The sequence below is a fragment of the Xiphophorus couchianus genome, chromosome 10, assembly GCF_001444195.1.
Source record: "Xiphophorus couchianus chromosome 10, X_couchianus-1.0, whole genome shotgun sequence".
Taxonomy (NCBI): domain Eukaryota; kingdom Metazoa; phylum Chordata; class Actinopteri; order Cyprinodontiformes; family Poeciliidae; genus Xiphophorus; species Xiphophorus couchianus.
This window is the reverse complement of record NC_040237.1, coordinates 15,364,903-15,384,859: the sequence shown is the minus strand read 5'-3', so window position 1 is coordinate 15,384,859 and position 19,957 is coordinate 15,364,903. Positions and strand designations below refer to the sequence as shown.

Sequence of the window (19,957 nt, the reverse complement as noted above, 5' to 3'; positions counted from 1 at the left end):
GGAAAAGGACAATTTGTAAAAAAATAAAATAAAATAAATAAATTTTAAAAAACCGTCACAGTGCAAAACAGCTTATTTTCAAATATCCACAGCGTATATTATTGCATAAAAGCCAGGTATTCTGGGAAACGTCTCAGTGCATGAAGGCCAAAATTGGAAACCACCGCTGAATGTTCAAGGCAAACGTTTCTCAATGCAAAATTTCAAGGAACTTTCGTCTTTCGCCACTGATTCTGCACAATATCAAGGTGGGTTCAGTGACACTCTAGCAATAAGAATTAAAAAAAACAAAAAAAAAACACTTCTGGAAAATTCCAGAAGTGTGTAATTACATTAAATGAGGAAGTGGTTTTACACACCCTCCTCACTGAGCTATAAGCTGCGTTGTATTTATTTTTATGCCTTGAACTTTGTCCGATTTGATCCGGAAACATCAACAAATACAAGAAAAGCAATAATTAAAAAAAGAAGTTCAGCCTTTTTAACTCTGTTATCCCTAAATAATTTCCAACGCAACTAATTGCCTAATTGTTACATGGATAAGTAGAATCCATCTGTGTGAAATGTAATTTCATTATGAATCCTGCTGTTCTGTGTCAGCCTGAGAGGTTTGTTAGGGAATATTGGTGAACAAACAGCATCATAAATAACAAGGAACACGGCATATGTCAAGAAAGAGAGCTATGGCAAAGTCTAAAGAAGGTGGAGGTTACAGAACATAATCCCAAACTTTAAATATCTTCTAAAGTTCATCAGAGAAGTAGCCATTAGGTCCATGCGAACTTGGAAACTATTGCAGAGATCTGATGGGTGAATAAGTTATGATTTCCACAAACAAGATGGAGGACACATCAAACATGTGGAAGAAGGTGCTCTGGTTAGATGTGACCAAAATTTGACATTTTATTTCCCTACATGCAAGCACTACACCCTGAACACACCAGCTACGTGGCAAAACATGAAGGTGGCGGCATCATGCTGTGGGAAAACGTAACAGGGCGAAGGAAAAGGTAAGTTCATTTAATACATAAGATAATTTTTTTTAAAAATAAAGGAACACAAGTAAAGAAAGATGCAATAAAAATAGAAATATATGCAAACAAAAGTAGCTAAATTTAGACATCACATAAAAAGAAAGAAATTCTAAAACCGCAAATGGAGACGAATAAATAACTTGAATGGAATATAAATGACCAGACCTAATGACAGGTATTGTCTAAAGGAGTTAGACAATACACACTTAAACAATAATAATAATAAAACAAAATTATTTTATTCCACTTTAGAATTATGAACCACTTCTTAACACATTAAAATGCAAAAAAAGAAAAAAAACCTTAGCAAGTATTGGAAATCGACAGATCTTCTGTTTATTTTTGATAATTATCTGAAATTAGTCAACAAAAAGAGGAAGAAAATCATTAAGATAACTGACAAATTTCAATTCCTCACTGTCCTGTGGACCAACTGGTGTAACGGACAGCTCCTCCTTCAGCTTTATGTAATCTTGTGTGAGACAAGTTTTTCATCTGTGGTGGAGAGTCATCAGTTGAACCTTCCTACAATACGAGCAATTGCCAGCAGGTCAGTGGTGTGAATCTGCAAGTGCTGATTTCTTATGTGCAAGCAAAGCGAATCGAGCTCTGTAGTTTCCGATTTAGAGATGAAGGAGAGCGCTGGCTGAAGAAAACAAAACAAACAAAAAAAAAAAAAACCAAACTCCTAAGTCACAGCAGTCACTGACGTTACCAGCCTTAACAGGAAGTGATGACTTCCGGCTGCTGTGTGATAGTACATCGAAACGCGGCGCGCGCACACACACAGCTTCCCCATAACTCGCACACGGAGCACGCCAGCTCGCCAGGAAGGAGCCTGGTGATAAGATAGAAGCATCACCATGGCAGGTCAAAGTGGGCAGAACACCAGAAAAGGAGAGAACTTACTGCAAACACCTGAACAGGTAAAAAAAAAAACTCATTTTAACAAAGCCGAAATGTGTTTAACATGGTGTCTCAGTTTTGCAGCAGTGGGTCAGTTGCCAACTGGGTGGTTGGGGCTGAGAGCTGATGCTGATCAAAGCGATCAAGCCCTCTAACAACGTTGTTACCCAAAGATTTTCTTTTGGTTTTCAGTTTTAGTCACTTTTTTTCAGGTGATATTTCTGAGCAAATTGTACTCTTTGATAAAACTCGATGATAAAAACGTCCAAACACTGAGTCATCGCCTCCTGATGGCTATTTTAAGGTCTGATGACTATTATTCACCGGGCTATTAGATGTATATTTAAGTCAGACACTGTAAAACAAATCTCATTTGTGTCTCTTCAAACTTTCTGCTTTGTTCTGTTACTAACTCATCTGAAGGAGAACACCGTTTGATGAGTTAAAAGACCTTTTTGTTGTTTTGTGGAAAACACTCTGAGGCAGCTGTTTTTGCTACGGCATGTGCATGAAGAGGCTGCGTCCAAGCGTGTTTGCATATCTATACTTCCAATGTGAGATTTCCCGTTCAGTTCAGCTGTTTACTTTTCCCCCCCGATTTGAATGTTAAGGCCCCTCGCGGTCGCCTTCATGTCATTTTCATAATCAACCATAGAGGAAGTGCCTCTCTGACAGGGAGGCATTATTAGAAACATGAGAATAACTTGATTACTTTTTAAAGCAGGGACACGTGTAGCAACAAAATGTTGTGAACCTCAATTTCTTCTGATTTTAGCTGCTTCAGGAAATTTTTCTATGAGCATTGTTATTGTTTTTCAGGAAGATGGCGCATCAAGACACAGGCAGGTAAGTAAGATGAGAGGACATTTAAACAGTAGTTCATGAGTACTTTGATTGTGGATGGTCATACTAAGTTAAACAGACGTTTGATTGACTCCCACAGATGACAAACAACACTTTAAGGGACAAACAAAAATACACTGTAAAAAAACAACAACATACAGTCATCGTAGCTATAGTCTGTTTCTAAGAAATGGTTCACTGTGTACCAAGTAACTTTTGTCCTGCAATAAAATTACAAGAATATGCGAATAACGCACAGTGTCAAAGGTCATCGACACAGAAAGCTAAAGAACTAAATTGAGGCGGAACCGTTGCTATTGGCTAGAAAGAATCCCAACCCAGAAAACATCTATAGGAACGACTGTTGTCAAAATGGAAAAAGTACAGTTTTGCCTCTAAGTTTATATATCCTGAATTTTTGGCCCATTTTTCAGATATGAATGATGGTTTGATTAAAAAAAGAATCTGCCTGACACTCTTGGTTAGTGGTTGGGTGAAGCTATTTATTGTCAAACTAATGTGTTGGCTTTTTCTAAATCACAATGACAAGAGGAACCGCTCAAATGACCCTGATCAAAGGCTTACATACCCAAGTCCTTAATAACATAAATTCCACCTTTAACACCATGACAGCTTGAAAGTGTTTCGTGCTTGTCTGAGATAAGACATTTGTAAATTTCCCATGTGGTCTTGCATGAACTGCATGTTTGAGCGATTTAATGATACTGAGGCCAGAAGACTTTCCTACTGTAGCCAATGACAGCTTGGCTTGGTCCAGTGTTTTGGATCATTGGTATGCTTCTGCGAATTTCTCCTTTGGTATTGTGTGATAACTTGCATTCATCAATTTTCTCCAAAATTCCAGTGCTTCCTGCGCTAACACATACCCCCACCATCAGTTATCCACTTTGGTGTTTTATGGTTTGAATCCTGTACTTTTATTGGGCATCTTGAATCTGCTACACCACTTTTTAAAAAAGTTTTTTTTAAAGTGTGTTAGCTGATAAATATTTATTGTTTTTTTTCCCTGCATCCAGACCAATTTTCCAACCAGTTGTGGCTGAAATTGTTGACAATTCTGCGACTCAGTTTCAACAGACTCCCACATTTTCCCCTCGTGTATCAAATAGTTTATAAATGCGATGCATCAGACCACTTCTACAAGGTTATGCAAATATTTGGTTTGAGTCAGTTGGGTGGTTTCTCTTGTCATTACGATTTAAAAAAGAGCAAACACAACGATAAAGGTCTTCAACACTAAGTTGCATTGAAAAGAAGCAGTAGCCATTGAAACCAATACTCTGCCTGGGTATGTAAACATTTGAGGAGAACTGTATGAGTCAGCTCAGTAGATGTCAGATTTATTAGATATGTAAAGACACAACTATAGAGACATCTATACTCAATGTAAGAATTAAGGTGGACAGGTACCAGATGTTGGTGGTTTCGTCCCATCCATGTCTGTCCGTCCGTCCATCCATCATCTAATGGATCATATCCGTGTAGGGTTGTGTGGGGGCTAGTCCCTGTTATGGGCCACTGTGGTTCAATCAGTAGAGCAGATATCTTACAAACTGATTGTGGGTTTGATTCCAGCTTCTTCCTGTCATGCGTTGATGTGCACTTGAGTATGGTACACCGTTCTGCATATGTATGACTGGGTGTATGTGGCTCTAGAGTGGGGGTAGGCAATCCCCATCCTCGAGGGTCGGTGTTCTGCAACTTTTAGATGTGTCTCTGCTTCAACACACCTAAGTCAAATAACTCTAGAGCACTGAGGAGGTAATTCATCCGTTTGGTTGAAGTGTGCTAGACCAGGGACACATCTACGAGTTGCAGGACACCGGCCCTTGAGGACTGGGATCACCCACTCCTGCTATAGAGTGAAGAGCTTCGTGAAGAGCCACATATACATTCAGTCCATCTATCTCTAGAAGTCTTTGGTGAAGAGGAGGTGGATAAGCTGCACACGTGGTGTGAACATAACCACTTTCTCAATGTCTACAAAACCAAACACTTGATTTGTGACACATAGAAGTGTAGGAGACTTTAACCGTAACTATAGATGAAGTGGAGACTACCAAGAATTTTAAATTGCATTGAAGATGTAGTTATCGCTTCTGTCTTAGCCTTGCTGTGGAGGAGGAGCCATAGTTAGTAGCTGGATCAGTTTAGGGCAAAAGAAGGTTGTTTTGTCCAGAGCGTCTGTATGGTTCCATTCCTGTAGATTGGCTTGAGACCAGCGTGGCCAGAGCTTTGAATTTTCTGATAACCAATCCAAACGAGCAGAAAAGCAGTGCTTTACAGTGGGCTACGTCGCTAGGGAAGTGTTAGCATGGGTACAAATTACGAGCATTGTTTGTCACAGACAGCAGATTCTGCCGGTGTGCTTGTTATCTGTCAGCCATCCTCAGAAAGAAAGACTGAATTGGTGAGGAGACTTGGCCATCAAAAGGCAAGATAGTGGAACCTGCCACTGTGTTGATATCAACCAATCACAGACAGCTTTGTAGAAAACCGTGTTGCTGCATTGAACAACCATTCTTCTTGAGTGGAGTGACATTTTTATCATTTCTATTTTTAAATGGTATGTAAATACAGTGATAATGTGAGACTGTGGTATCGTTCATCAATAAACCATCTCATTCCAAAAAAACCCAGACTCTCTATTACAAAATATACCTAAAACTTAGGATTACAATTTTAAGTTACGGAGTAGGATTAAAAGTTTGACAGAAACTGTTTTTCTGTCTCAACAGTTTTCCCCAGTCCATACACGTAAACTCGGCTTTACAAGGAGACAGAGAGACAGGAGGGTGAGTGACACAATGTCTTAAGACTAGCCTTGGCCTCTATAGGCAGCAAACCGCTCTTTTTGTCGTTTCAGGATTTAAAAGAAGATGAAAATCCGGAGGCCAAAGCCAGACGACACAAGGAGATGGAGGTACTCTCGTCTCTTTGTTTTATCTGGAGGAAAACTGTATTGTCACCACCTGAACCGTCGCTAAGTTTGACTTCTGTCCATAGCTGAAGCCGCTGTATAAGGAGCTGCTGTACACCATCGCCCATAAGATGGGTAAACCAGCGTCAGCGGAGGTCTTCACAAACAGCCAGCTCCACCAGTACCTAAAGGAGGTAATCTCCCTTTAGCACGTAGCACAGGGCATGGTACGCTGATGACTGATGGTTCTTTCCTTTCCATCTACCAGGCTTTCACTATGACAGATGAGGAGCACATCGCTCTGATGGAGAAAGTACAGAACACAGAGGTGAGAAAAGGAAATCACCATGCTTTTGTTTTCCATTCAACAAACCGTTTGAGAACCAAACATCTATTTATAGATTTTGTATGAAATATCTTAACTTGATGTTAGCAGGAAACCGAGTCATTGGCATTGTTTCTAAGTGTCTGACATAACATGAAATCCCCAACAGCCGCCGGTATACTGCCTGATGGTCACCGTGAAGGAAGCTAAAGAAATTCTAGGAAAAGACGTCAGTGGTGAGTTCTGCTCTACAATGATCTTTGCATCTCTTAGAATGGTCTCATAAAAGAAAACAGTTACTGCAAGTGAGTTTATGAATGGAAGGATGGACGAATGACAGACTGCTTTATGGGCTGGAACAGGTTAGTTTGCTAATTTCAGCTTTATTGCCATTTGAGATCCACTTCCTGTGGTCTCATTAAAAGATGTAAGGAAACCTGTAGGAAAAGTAGGACAAACAAATGTATCACTTGAAACTTTCTATGACCTTGGTATACCTTCATTACTGGCCCACGTCAAGTCGGGAATGGAGACCTCCCCCTGAAGTACTGAAGGACTCCTTCTTCTTTGTGTGACTAAAGTTCAATCTTTAGGAGTTTGGCTTGTATGTTTGTATTTTTTTATTTTTTAGAAAATCTTTTTTTATGGTTTATGGTTCCGTGTGCCTGACGAGATATTAGAGAAATAATTATCTAAAAAAATAATCTTTCAAAACTATATTCATTATTTCAATGCAATCAGGACATTTATATGATACGACCAAATGGCCTCAAACAAACCCAAAATGTAAACTCTAGTAAACTGATTAAAGTGATGGTTTATAGATTTACCGGCTTCTTACAAATGAAGTCTTAGCCATCTGGTCTGCTTGTAGGTCCACGTCAGAAGCTTTCTTCTTAGTGCTCAAATGTTTTTTCTCAGCGAATGTATACTTTAGCTTAATTTTCTATAACATCTCAATGAATCCAAGAGTTTCCAAGTGTCACTATTCTAGCAGACATTTTTAATGAGTCGCATAATAAAATCAGGATTTTCTTTTTATGTAGCACAGCATATTTGATAGAAACGTGAAGAAATGTCTAGTCAGACGTTGAAACTTCTACGTTCCAAGATAAAAAAAAATAAACCAAAAGCTTCTTGCTAACTCAAGAGTTTATAGAAATCCAATATGGCCGCTGTATGTTTAAGTAATAAAGTTTATTTGCTTTGTACCTCATAAAATTATTAACCCAAAAGTGGCTGTACAACCTTTAGTGTTTGAATACATAAAATGCAAATAAAAACACTGTTAGCTTGCCTTGCACAGGTTAATTAGCTTTAGTTAATTAGCACAATGTTTAGCATATTCCACTGTTTTTTCTTTTAATACTAACTCAGAATCACAATTAATTAACGTGGTACTTACCTTGTAAATAGTTGATGCCAACTGTTATTACTTACTACTAAGCACTACACTATCATTGGTGGTGCTAAAGCTAGGTTTTATCTTGCTCAGTTTGCTAGCAAATTTGCACCTAGCTAGTGCCAGGCTAGATTCCCATTTGTACTCAGTGCTGCCTTAATTCTTAATGGTGTGAATTCAAAATATGTAGCTGACCACGTTATAGCTAAATTTTTACCCCAATACTTAAATGGTCATATTTAAGTTTCCTATTGGTAGCTAACAGGAATGCAGACTTCTGCTGCTGTAGCCCATCATCAAGTTTCACATTCAAAGTCACTTAAATCTTTAGGGTAAAATGGCAAACTTGTTGTTCATCTTAAAAGTAAGGATTTAAATGTGCTTCCTTCAGGTTTTAGTGACCCTTACTGCCTCCTGATGGTCCTGGAAGAGGAGGAGGAGAAAAAGAGCAGCAGCGCAAAAGCCAAACCCAGCAAATATGTCGTGAAGGGCACAGTATCACATGAGAAAATCTACCAAACCGATATCAAAAAGCAAACCTTGAACCCCATTTGGAACCAAACCTTCATACTGTGAGTTCACGTTTGTGGCACGTTTCTGATCAATTACAGAGAGTGGTTTTTTTTACACCTACCATTTCTTTCTTCTTTAGAGAGTTTGTACATTTGGCGAACACCACTTTCCACCTTGAAATGTGGTAAGAAGAGCAAGAAAAAAAGCGTCGCTTTGCTAGTTTTTATTAAACTTTCGCATATGTTCACTTTCTGCTCTTCCGCTGCAGGGATAAGGACGAAGAGGTGTCTCTCACTCAGAAACTGGAAGAGATCAAAACCAACTTAAATAGTTTAAGAAGGTATTAAACTGTTCTGTTTTTAATTGACATATTTTAAATGACTAAAAACATAATACCTAGCAAGTATTACTGTTTTCTAATCAATGCTCTGCTTAGGATGATCAAGGAGGCCAAAAAGGAGAAAGGCACAGATGACTTTTTGGGAAATATTGTGTTAAGACTACAGGTAATAAAAACGCTTAATTTACTCCCTCATTTTACTGTGGATGTCGGTTCAGTCTTAAAAACCAAACTGTCATAACATTTAGGATCTCCACTGCACTGAGGATAACTGGTACAAACTGGAGCCCAGAACGGAGACGTATCCTAATCGCGGCCAGTGTCACCTCTTCCTCCAGTTCATCCACAAAGCTGTAAACGGATTCCCTCAAATCTTAGCTGTTATCCCACATACAGTAGGATTTGGCACAACTGCGACTAGATTTTTTTGCAAAAGTGTTTATACCCCATGAACTTTTTCACATTTGATCAAATGACCTATTCTGCAAACTTTAAACTAGGCTAATTAATTATTCTCATCTGACCCTTCAGAAGTTATGAATACTTTTTTTTTTTTTTACCAGGTACTGGTAAAAAAAAAAAAGGTAATTTGCTCAGGTCCCTCTTGAAAATGAGATCTAGATCTCAACGGGGTTTACCTGATTAAATGAAATAAAAAAAATACATACTGTAAACCTGTGTGTGTTTTTGTGTCATTGGCAGAGAGACGGGACTCTGAGCGCCGGTCGCAGTGCCTACACCAACTACTGTGGGATTCTGCAGCAGTTTGTCCAAGCTTACATTTCAAAACAACAGGTGCAACACACTTTCTCCCTGTGCTGTTTTGAGTTCTGGCTTTCTTTCTTCTTTTTTAACTCCATTCTGATGTTTTCTCACGCAGAGCTCTGCTCCGTGGAAAGGTGCGCTGTGTGGCGAGGCTCAGACTCTGCTTGAACTCTACGCTACGCAAAACGACCTCTCTCCTTTTCTGCAAGACCTGGCGTAAGCACCACGTTTTCCTCTAATAGAGTTTAGTGATTAGGCAAAATGTCAAGCCAGTACTGAATTTTCACGAAGTCAGCCAAGACCAATTGGGATATATTTGATTTATTTGAGATGTATGCAATCGCCTTTTGCCGTGCAATCGTACGGTTTGGGTTCGAGGACCGCCGAAAGACGAACTTCTCTTGAAGCCACTTTGGCCTTTCACAAATCAATCACTTGATTTGACCTTGTACTGTTGTGACACATGCCTTCATCAGAGATGTCCAAAAAAAAAAAAGTTTTAAAAAATGACTTTTTTATGCTCTGATGTAAGGTCTGTCTAACAAGATGTAGATACATTAAAATCTTTTTAAACCGGTAAATGCACAATATAACAAAGGCACATGTCTTTAATGCACCATGTTTCTTTGCTGTCATTTCGAAACATCCTCACCGCGACCCAACCAGCCACTAATCTCTGCCCCGCTATGACATGTCTCAATATCAGCCCTGCAGTAGCGCTCCCAGAACTTTTTCATAGAGGTAGCCAGGCCATAAAACATTTTAAGAGGGCACAGCTAAAAGAATATTTTAAATGAATTAACTAATTTATTTTTGGGGGTCTTGCATGTATGTCTTTCTATGACATATACATGATTCTCTGAGGTGGTCAGCATGTTGTAATGGGGGCCACAGCCTCCTCTGTGCCCCCTCTCGGGGGCACCACTGCAGTCATGATGAATTGGGTTAAATTCCACTTGACTGTCGTTTTATGCTCCTACCCTCGTCTGTGTTCCCTAAATGGTTTGAGTAAATACAGAAAAAGTGTGAGTGATACTGTACGTTGTCTCCACTCTTCTAGCCACAAAAAATTAGAACTGATCCTTGTTTCGATCGCAATTTCTGTACAAATAGAGAACTGGTAAATCATATGATCTTGCAGGTAAGCAAGCACACTCATGCCAACTTGGCTGCTGTTTCTTTCAATGCTCTTTTATTCCTACGCTACGTGGAGTTCATGTGTGAGTTAGCAACATTTTGTTAGGACAGGTCACACCAAAGAAGTGGCCGTTCTTGAATGAATGGAGCCGCAGGTTGTGAAAGCTCACTTCAAAAATTCACCTCTATCGCTTTACTATAACATTAACTGGACTGGTTTTGGTTTGAGCTGTTTAAATCGAGCCTGTTCTGAAAAAACGGTTAGCTTGTCTCCCTTCACGGGAACTGCTCCCTGAAAAGATACTTTATAAAAGATCATATCCTTATTTTAAGATCACAGATTTTAAAATTGGAATGTTTTTTTCCCCCCTGCTATACATCTTGTGCTGGGAATATTTCACACAAAATGTTATGAAATAATGTTGATGTCAAATTTATTTTTATAGCGCTTTAAAAACAGGATTCAAACTGCACCAAAGTGGTGTACAAAAATGATAATAAAATAAGTTGATGAAAATAAAAATAAGACAAAAATATATGTATAACGTTAAAATAATAAGAGTAATAATAAGTAAAGAAAGAAAAACTTCACTAGCAGCAGTTAGTGAAATAATTCTAAGTAACCTGTCAACAACAGAGCTTAGCTATAATAAAATGTGTTGCGTTTCTGTCATATTCCTGCTCTTAACAAGTGTGATTGTGCTTACCCCTGCCAGGAAGTGGGTGGCTTACAGTAAACTGTACCAGACCTTGGAGGTGGACTCGTCTGTGCTGTTCCATCAGCTCACCAGCATAGAGTACCACTGGCATCAGCAGGAGCTTCCCTACCAGCAGGTAGGTACACACGCACGACATAACAAGAAAAGATTTTAAACATTTAGCGCACATTTGTAACTGATTTCACATTTCCAAGTTACAAAGAAACTAATTGCACGAGTAGTTTGCTTGAGTTATCACTTGCAGACGTGTGTTTGGTGTCGGAGCTCAGGGGAAACTAGAAGTTAAGATTTCAGCACAGATGAGGGTTGTGTAAGGCGCCTCTTTCTGTTGACAGAAACAGGAACTTGGGGATTCTCTTCACGGCTTCCTGCAGTACGGACTCTGTTTGGTTTCCAAATACAGAGACATCTTCCCCCCGACTCCCAGTGCCACTCCGAAACTACACACACTCCTCAGGTATGTCTCCCTGACATCCGTCAGGTATGCCTGGAAAACACACACACTCGTATGTTTTAATTATGAGCCCCATTTAATGAAATAAATGATTTCTTCTTTTTTTATATATATAATTAATGCAGGATCTTGGTCCAGATCTGTAAGACTCAAGCTTTCCAGAAACAGAACCCGGCCAACTTTGAGCTTCACGAAGGCGTCCACGATGCCATAGAGGTGAAGCATATTTCCAATTACATTTTATGGTTCACTTTTACTTTTATGGAAATTTGTCAAATCAAATTAGTGATTTTTATACCAGACAGGCACAGAGGAGTGGTTTACCATCAAAAAGGGGTTGCATCAGCCGATGACCAAGGTAAAAAAAAAAGACACATCACTTTACCGAAGCTCAAATACACACAATAAAAATGTGTTGGTATCATTCTCTTTTTAAGGGGGATTTTTAATGTACTAAAGCTGTACGGCAAGCTGATTTATATCACAATAATGTCTCGTTAAAATGACCTTTTGTCTGATAGCTGAAACATCCGTCATGCAGAGCAGGAGGGATGACGAATGGGCCTTGCTAAAGTCTCCACACCCCTTTGATTTCTCTTTGCCTATTTCATCACGTAGCAGTTTTCTGTGATAAACCAGCACAAGGTTCATCACACACTGCAAAACCACAAAACCTTGCCGAGTATTTTTAATCTAGTTTCTAGTGCAGATGTCTTTGGACACTGACAAATAACATTTCATTATTGTTTTAAGTCAATAATTGCTCCAATATTGATGAAAAAGCTTCCAGTTCCATTGGCAGATTATTTCACTTATGACATGAGGAAAATGTCTTGATATAAGTGAAATAATCTTAATCAATATTAAGGAATTATTGTCTCAAAACAAATTTGTATATCTAACTTGTAAGTTACTTGAAAGTTAGTTTTGAGTTATTTAAAGTGCACAAAGACATTTGCACTAAATACTTGGTAAGATTTTGTGTTTTTGCAGCGTCACTGTGAAGCAGCGGTGAAGTGATGGTTCTCCATTCTTTTACAAATGAAAAGCAGTATGTTTTACTATATTTTGGAATTACTTTTGCATAGAACTGATCTCTATTCTGAATAACAAGCACACATTTGCATCTGCGGAATCTGACGAGAGCAGTGTGGCAGTGAAGCTTGACTATGTGTTGCCGCGCAAACGCAATTTCTGCACTCTGCTGAAACGCAGGACCTGACAGAGATCGGGAGCGCCCTCTCTAGGCTGATTGCGGAAGTTCGGGAAGACATAAGACACAACAAGGACGTGTGGAACCGAGTTTTCTTCAGGTGAGACAAAAGATTTTGTTTTTTGTTGTTGAAAAAACTGTCTGTAAATCTGCCAAACGTTTTTGATAAAACACGCGTGAAGTGTTTCGCTCCGATATTGATCAGTTGTTCTCTTCACCGCAGCGCTGTGCAAGTCGATGTCTTCACTGTTGTCTATCAGAAGTTTGACTCCTTGGTAAGCTGCAAATGGAAACGTGCTAAAGTTCACGTGACTCGCCGCGTTTCCTCACTTTTCACGGTTCTTGTTCTCCATAGCTCGCAAAGGAAGTGAAAGCAACCCTCTCCATAATGGAGGACCAAATGGATCAGAACCTCTCCAAAAGCCTGTTTCCTGTTTACCTGAGCTTGCAGGCCATCCACAAAGACAAGGCCTTCCTGCAGAAAAGGTCTGAAATCATCACAGATTCTATTATGATGTGTTATTTTTTTTTAAAATCTAACCTAACAACTGGTGTTAGATGAATTTCTTCAGAGTTTTTTTTAAAATTATTCTTATGCTGTCATTGAATTTGTTCACAATTATCTATTACTATTTAATAATCGCGTGACGCAATGGAGGAAACTGGTTGCAATGGATTGCATTGGGGGAATCAGAGTAAAGGGGGTTGAAAACAAAGTAAAAGTGCGTCACATGATTTGTGACGTACTGATTTTTCATTTATGTTTTCATACATGTAAACGGCCAATTTATTATCATGTGCTCTTTGTGTTGAAAGAAAGGCCATCATGGTGTCTAGAAACACAAGAGTTAAAAGAGAAAATGCTATGCAAGAAGACTGAGCCACAGAATAAAAGATAAATGAAACAAATATTTATGTTGTTTTGTTGTTGTTGTTTTTCAGGGGATTACTCCAGCTGACAGACTTTCATGAAGGTTTCCGGGACGCCCTGCCGTACTGGCTGAACCAGGCGTTCAGCACCACTCAGGACCGGGTGGTCAGGGCGGTGCAGGTTGACCAGGTAACACGTCTTTGATGGTGGGCGATATATGGCTCACCGGTCGGTGAGTGGCCGGTGCTAACGGCCGCTCACCGACCGCCGTTAGCACCGGCTAACATTAACGTGCTAACATTAACGTGCTAACGTTAATGTTAGCACGTTAACATTGCTAACGTTAATGTTTTTAAAAGGAGCAGAAGGAGGCGCACGCGAGAGCCGCCGCTGCTAGCGGAAGTAGCTTAGTTCTACTTCCGCAGAACTACAGTATATCCCAGTTCTGAACTAAACCCAGCTTGTTGTGCTCTCAGCTGCAGCCGCTGCAGGTCGGCGCGGTCCCCATAAAGCACAGCTCCTCAGCCGTGGACCTGGTGGCCTGCATCCAGCCAATCTGCCACTTATGGGAGCAGCTGTCGTGGCCTGACCCCGAGGAGGCCTTCATGCTCATGGTCAAACTCACCGAGGTACAACGCTCAGCTGTTATTAAAGCACCAGGATGCAACCTTTATAGAAAGAGAAATATGTTTGCTTTTTAAAAAAAATAAAATTTTTAAAAACATATTTGTTAAAACCATCACAAACGACCAATTGGAGCCAGCTATGAATGCTAAAGCTAGTCGGCCACCAATGACTAAGCCAGCTACATCATGAGTCGTTTTATTTATGGTTCCAGTTGTGTGTGGTTTTATTTCCGTTTTATTTCTTGTTTTTGCTTGTGTTTTTATTTTGGATATTTAAAGTATCTTCCAGTTCCAGTGTGGAGTGGTTCTGCCAAAAAAAATTTAAGAGGGTAAACGTACATTATTAAGCCATTATCAATATATTAATTGAAAATGGTCTCAAAACAACTATATTATTGTCCAACGGAATAATTACTGGGACAAATTATCGTCCAATAAAATTCATTATTGACGACAACGGTTTTTGTGTAACATTAAGTTGTTTCGCTGGCCGTTAGCACATTTAGCAGTACGCACATGATACTGATTGTCAGCGCTGAGACACCCCCTCCTGGCTCTGATTGGTCGCTTCTGATCGCATTTCTTCAGACAGCAATAGTAGATTATTTGTCTCATACCAGATTCATTTGTGACATTTACCAGTGACATACCAGTGACATTTTTAATAAATATGTAATAAAAAAAGAAAAGAAAATTGTTTTTGTAAAAGTTACATGCTGCAGCTTTACAGCTGTTTTATGCAACTGATTAAATTAAGTACATTTCTACTTATGTTTCCAGGATGTTTGTAAGATTGTAGTGAACTACTGTCACCTCCTAAAGGAGCGAGTCCGGGTGCTGTCTGAGAACTCGGACCACAGCATTGCCATCAACATGGTAGCCGAGCACATCTTCACTCGTGTTCGTTTAGAAACCTTTCTGCACATTTTCCTCCGTGTGTCTCAGGTGGTTTTTTTTTCTTCTTCTCCTTCCCCTTCCCTTGCAGCTGTGCGTCGTAGTGAACGACCTGGAGCACCTGCGCTCGGTGCTGACCCGCCTTCCCGCTCAGCTCAACTGGGAGGTCCTTCGCGTCCGCACCGAGAGCGTCATAGGGCAGAGCCAGTTTGAAAACACGCTGCATTCCCAGCTTCAGCAAGCCAAGAGCGTCCTCTGCAAGGAGATCCGGTCAGCGCTCGACACTCTGGGGAGACAGGTACGCCGCAGGTCACGCGCTTTAGTGTGTTCCATTGGGACTTCATGTGACGAACCCACACGATGAAGTCCTTCATGATTCGGACGTGTGACGAAAACGAATCGCGGCTGTAGAAGGTTTACAAGTACGAATCTGAAAGCGTGGCGTGGATTTGCGTTTGAACCCCTTTTCTCTGATATTCAGAAATAAAACAAAGTAGAAATTTATGACTCAGGTGTGAGAACTTACCGACAAACCAGTTAATTGTTGCGCACTCGCGGAAGAGTGTCTTGACACAAGCGATATTTAATCTTGTTTTGCCAAAAGAAAGAAAAAGAACAACTGTTCAGTGGAAACTGGACATCATCCTAAATACATCGTCTCAGGACAACATCCACTGGAAAAACACATCTTACCAAGTACTTTTGGTCAAGTTTCTAATGCAAATATCTTAGTACACTTGAAATAAGGCAAAACTAACTTGCAAGTAACTTTTCAGTAACAATTAAGAGTTTGTTTTTAGTCAATAATTCCCTAATATTAATGATAAAGTGCTAGTTATATATCGGGATGGGAAGTGAAAATAAGTGGATCGGTGCGTCCCAAATGCTTTTCGTCGACAGAAATCTGAAGACCTGAGACTGGGGTGGAGGTTCACCTTTTATCAAGACAAGTCAGAATGGCCTAGTCAAAGTCCCTTGACTTGAAAGATATGTGTCGCACCGTTCTGATGAAAATTATTATTATTATTATTATTTTTAAAAAAAGGAAAGCTATGCATCATTAGCTTCACTTCACACTCTTGTGCTGCTTCTTGTCGGTTTTTCGCTGACCATCCCTACAGTTCAGACTGAGGTTTGTGGTTCTAATGTGAGAAAACGGGGAAAATCTGCAAAGGCTTTCAAAGGCAGTGTTTGTGAAAGAAACGTGCTTGTTTTTAACCTTCCTGAGCTGAATGAAATCAAAAGTAAACCCAGCTCCGTCTGCGCTCTCAGTTAAACACAGACATCGAGACTCACGTCAGGAGCATGTCCACCAGGCGGAGGATTCCCTCCAAGTCCACGGAGGACGTGAGTCTGCTCCTCGTTACGATACTTTCTTTCTTATTTCTCTCTCTAACAGTCAGCTGCTCTTCTCCCTTCATGTCGCTCCTCTCCTCCTAGGCTGCAGCCCCTCTAATGCGCTACCTCGAACAGGAGCTTAAGTACATGAATGAAAACCTGGTTCAAGAGAACTTCAACAGGTGCTCCGCTGACTCGTCTCCGTCAAACATTGCCAAACCGCCTCCTTTTCGTCCGTTGATCCATTTCTTTAAACATCGATTTGTGTTTTTTGTTGTGTTTTTTTTCCCCCTCTCCCGTGACCAGCCTCCTGACTCCGTTGTGGCAAAACTCTGTGAAAATTCTTTATCAGGTTTCCAACCAGCATTTGCAGCAAGAAGGGCTCATGGTGTTCTGCCAGAGGCTGCTGTACACGCTGCAGGTTGGCTTTTGCCGTCAGAGCTCACTCCCCTCTTGGTAGTCGTCTACCGCAGCCTCACGGCGTGTGTCCTCTGTTTTTAGTGTCTCGAGCAGTGTTTCCACGCCGACGGAAACGGACTTCCTGAGAAGGCGTTGCACTCCGACGAATACAAGGTGAGTTCCCGTGGACGCCGGCAGCTGAATTCTCTAGTATTTCATTGAAATGTTATCAATCCAGGTCCGTTGCCTGTCTGTTGAAAAAAATAATAATTAGGTAGAGCAGTGAAAAGGCTTGATTTCTGTGATTTCCTAATGCTTGAACAGAAGCTGAAGGCTCACCTCACTCACCACTCGCTGACCAGCCACCAGCTCATAGAGAAGTTCTTTAAAAGGAAAATATCAGAGCAGGTGAGTTATTTATTTAAAAATATGAAATGTTTGATATTCCAAATAACTCCTGTGAGAGTTTTTTTTTTCACGCTTTATTCTGCTTCAACCGTCTCGCAGAGAGATTACCAAGGGGAAAAATATGGAGCGGTCACCCTCCTCACATCCTACAGGAGGTCTGACCAGAGGCTGCACATCGAGGTGCTCAATGCAGTCAGCCTCCTGCCAATGGACTCCAATGGTACACCACAACAATCACAGCTGTGCACTGGCTTCCTTAAAGTATTCAAACACCTTATTATTGATTTGTAAACTAGCTCTAGCTCAGGGAGTTTGTACGGGGGGAAAGCCTGTCAACGGCAATTCCGGGTCAAATGTTCAGATTTAAAGGGGACCTATTATGCAAAATTCACATTTTGTATGGTTTTGTACTTCAGTTTGGATTTCTACTGCTGCTAAGAACAGCTCAAGCCGTTGTTTTGTTTGTTTTTTTGCAATGAGTTAATGTTTTTTTTTGGTGACTGAAAAATGAGCCGTTTCAAAAACTAATTGAGCCAGAGTTGTTACCTAGCAACCCAAGCCGAGCTCCGCCATGTTTGGTGCGCTGAGCAATGGCTACTGGAAAAGACAAATGTTTTGTTGTTGACTTTACCATCCAGAATCCACTTGCTGCATTCTTGTCGGTTGCGCAGGAGGCTCCACCTTTGCTTTTCAAAAATGCACGGTTGTATGATTGCGCATCCGTTTGCAGCCATTTTCACGTGCTAGTGTAAACGTTGGGTTGCGGGGGGCGTGGCTAGCAGCAGTTTATTTGAATTTAAAGTGACAAGAGGCCCTCAAACAACTCAAGATAGACAGAACTGAGCAGACTAAGATCTCATTTTCTAAAAATAATTTTGTCCAAGAAATGTTATGAACTTGTTTTGTATAGTCCATCGATCTATCCTAATGTGTTCAAGGAAGAGGTCACCTTTACACTATCAAGTGCGTGTTTAGGGTTGTCCTCATGAATGGTTTTTCACAATAATGTTTAAATTCAAAACAGAAAAAGTTGGAGCGGAGTGTGAATACTTTTCCACGGTCGATACATAAATAAAGAAAAATGCTTGAGACCCCTGCCTACATGACCTGGTGCTTTGATGCTTGCCAGGCCTCAGTGACCCGTTTGTGCGGCTGTGCCTGGAACCCAACCACGTCTTCCCCGAGATAGAGCCGCGCTGCACCCAGTACAAAAGCTGCGATCTCAACCCCCTCTTCGACGAGGCCTTCGATTTGTACGTCTCTCTCTGCACAAACATAAAATCTCACAAAGTATTCCGGTCTAGTTTCTACTGCAAATATCTTGGTATAGTTGAAATAAGACAAAACTAACGTACAAGTAACTTTTTATTCAGATATAGGAACTTGCTTTCAGTCAATAATTCCTTAATATTGATGGAAAAATTACCAGCTCCACTGGCAGATTACATTTCGCTACTTCTTTAATGCTTTAATGATTGGTTTAGAGGTCAATTCCCCCGCTGACTTGTTCTCTGTATCGCAGCCTGGTTTCGCTGGATCAGTGCCGGACTCCAGGAGCGTGCTTGGTCATCACGGTTCTGGACCACGACACCTTGAGGCCAGATGACTTTGAGGGCGAGGCGTTCCTGGCCCTCGAGGTCGTACCTGGAGTTTCAGAACAAGAAGGAGAGAAAGTCAACTCGCAGATGGACTCAGCACCTGAGAAGATACGCCTGCCTTTGACGCACCCTAAACCTAATGGTAAAACCTTTTTTTTTTTACCATTTAATAAAGGAGTGGGATTAAAAAACATGGCAGGATACCTTGCTATACACAGCTCTTCCTCAATGCTGAAGTTTCCAAGCTTCACAGCTTCCCCCACTCAGCTCCTTCAGACTAGCCAGCAGCAATTAGCAAACACCTGGTGGAACTGAGCGTCTGCTGAGCTCATCGTACATGTTACTTCTCAGTGAAACTGGTAAAAACATTGTTGAAGGGTTATTAGAGGAGCCATGTTGGAATGACTTACAGAAAGTAGAGTTTCAGGAAGAACAGGAGTTTGTTTTTTTTAAAGCGACAGAGGCCCAATTTTAGGGCGTTAAATGACAGTCAAATTTCTTTTAAGTCATATTGGATAAATACAGCATTTCTATAACAACTGAAGGTAACATAGTTACTTGATTACGCTATGAAATTGCACTGTGCGTCTGGAAAACACTGCCCCTTTAAAGATATTTTTGATCTATTGCTTTTCGAAGACTAGAATCTGAGGGAAATTAGACATTTAGTTTCATTTCATCGGCTAACGTTTCCCTCCGCCTGACTGCGTGTTCACAGAGGACAGCATCTTGAAGCTGCTGGAGTCCCGGAGAGGAGAGCGAGAGGCTCAGGCTTTCGTCAAGAAGCGACGCCAACGGGAGAAACAATCCCAGGAGGCGGTCCAGCAATGACAAACGCACGGAGACGCGTTCTTCCTCCAAAAATATACAATTTGTTTTTAATGATCAGTACCAAAAGACACGAAAAAGAATGCACTCAGAAAGAAAACACTGGTGGTGCATGAGTTGTGTGTGGACAACATGACCATCACAGTGATCCGAAAAACACTTCCGCGCCTGCATTTCAACATTTACATGTCCGCATGCTTCCCGATGGTTCGTCCAATCAGTGCAAGAGAAAGATATAACATCACTTATGTATATGTATACATTTATATATAATATATATGAGATATATATATTATACACTGTTGAAAGACTGAAATGTCAAGAGTACTACAAATGTAGAAATTTGGCAGAGAAAGCTGTCACATATATTTTTTTTAAAATAGCTAAAAAGCCTTATTTTATT

The 19,957-nt window shown here is 40.5% G+C and overlaps 1 protein-coding gene across 1 annotated transcript; it reads left to right on the top strand.

Moving 5' to 3' along the window:
- The first annotated feature begins 1,389 nt into the window (after nucleotides 1-1,389).
- Nucleotides 1,390-19,627, top strand: unc13d (unc-13 homolog D (C. elegans)). The gene is made up of 34 exons (XM_028029180.1): nucleotides 1,390-1,960; nucleotides 2,760-2,786; nucleotides 5,543-5,599; nucleotides 5,671-5,727; nucleotides 5,811-5,918; nucleotides 5,993-6,052; nucleotides 6,219-6,285; nucleotides 7,843-8,023; nucleotides 8,104-8,148; nucleotides 8,233-8,304; nucleotides 8,401-8,470; nucleotides 8,553-8,657; nucleotides 9,007-9,099; nucleotides 9,185-9,285; nucleotides 10,923-11,040; nucleotides 11,261-11,382; nucleotides 11,505-11,595; nucleotides 11,681-11,737; nucleotides 12,595-12,692; nucleotides 12,816-12,867; nucleotides 12,948-13,078; nucleotides 13,535-13,652; nucleotides 13,940-14,092; nucleotides 14,870-14,965; nucleotides 15,075-15,281; nucleotides 16,256-16,330; nucleotides 16,424-16,503; nucleotides 16,628-16,742; nucleotides 16,823-16,894; nucleotides 17,045-17,128; nucleotides 17,228-17,348; nucleotides 18,258-18,381; nucleotides 18,651-18,868; nucleotides 19,445-19,627. Exons 1-34 carry the CDS (start codon nucleotides 1,898-1,900, stop codon nucleotides 19,555-19,557), a joined length of 3,351 nt encoding a protein of 1,116 aa, XP_027884981.1. The 5' UTR covers nucleotides 1,390-1,897; the 3' UTR covers nucleotides 19,558-19,627.
- Nucleotides 19,628-19,957: the final 330 nt, after the last annotated feature.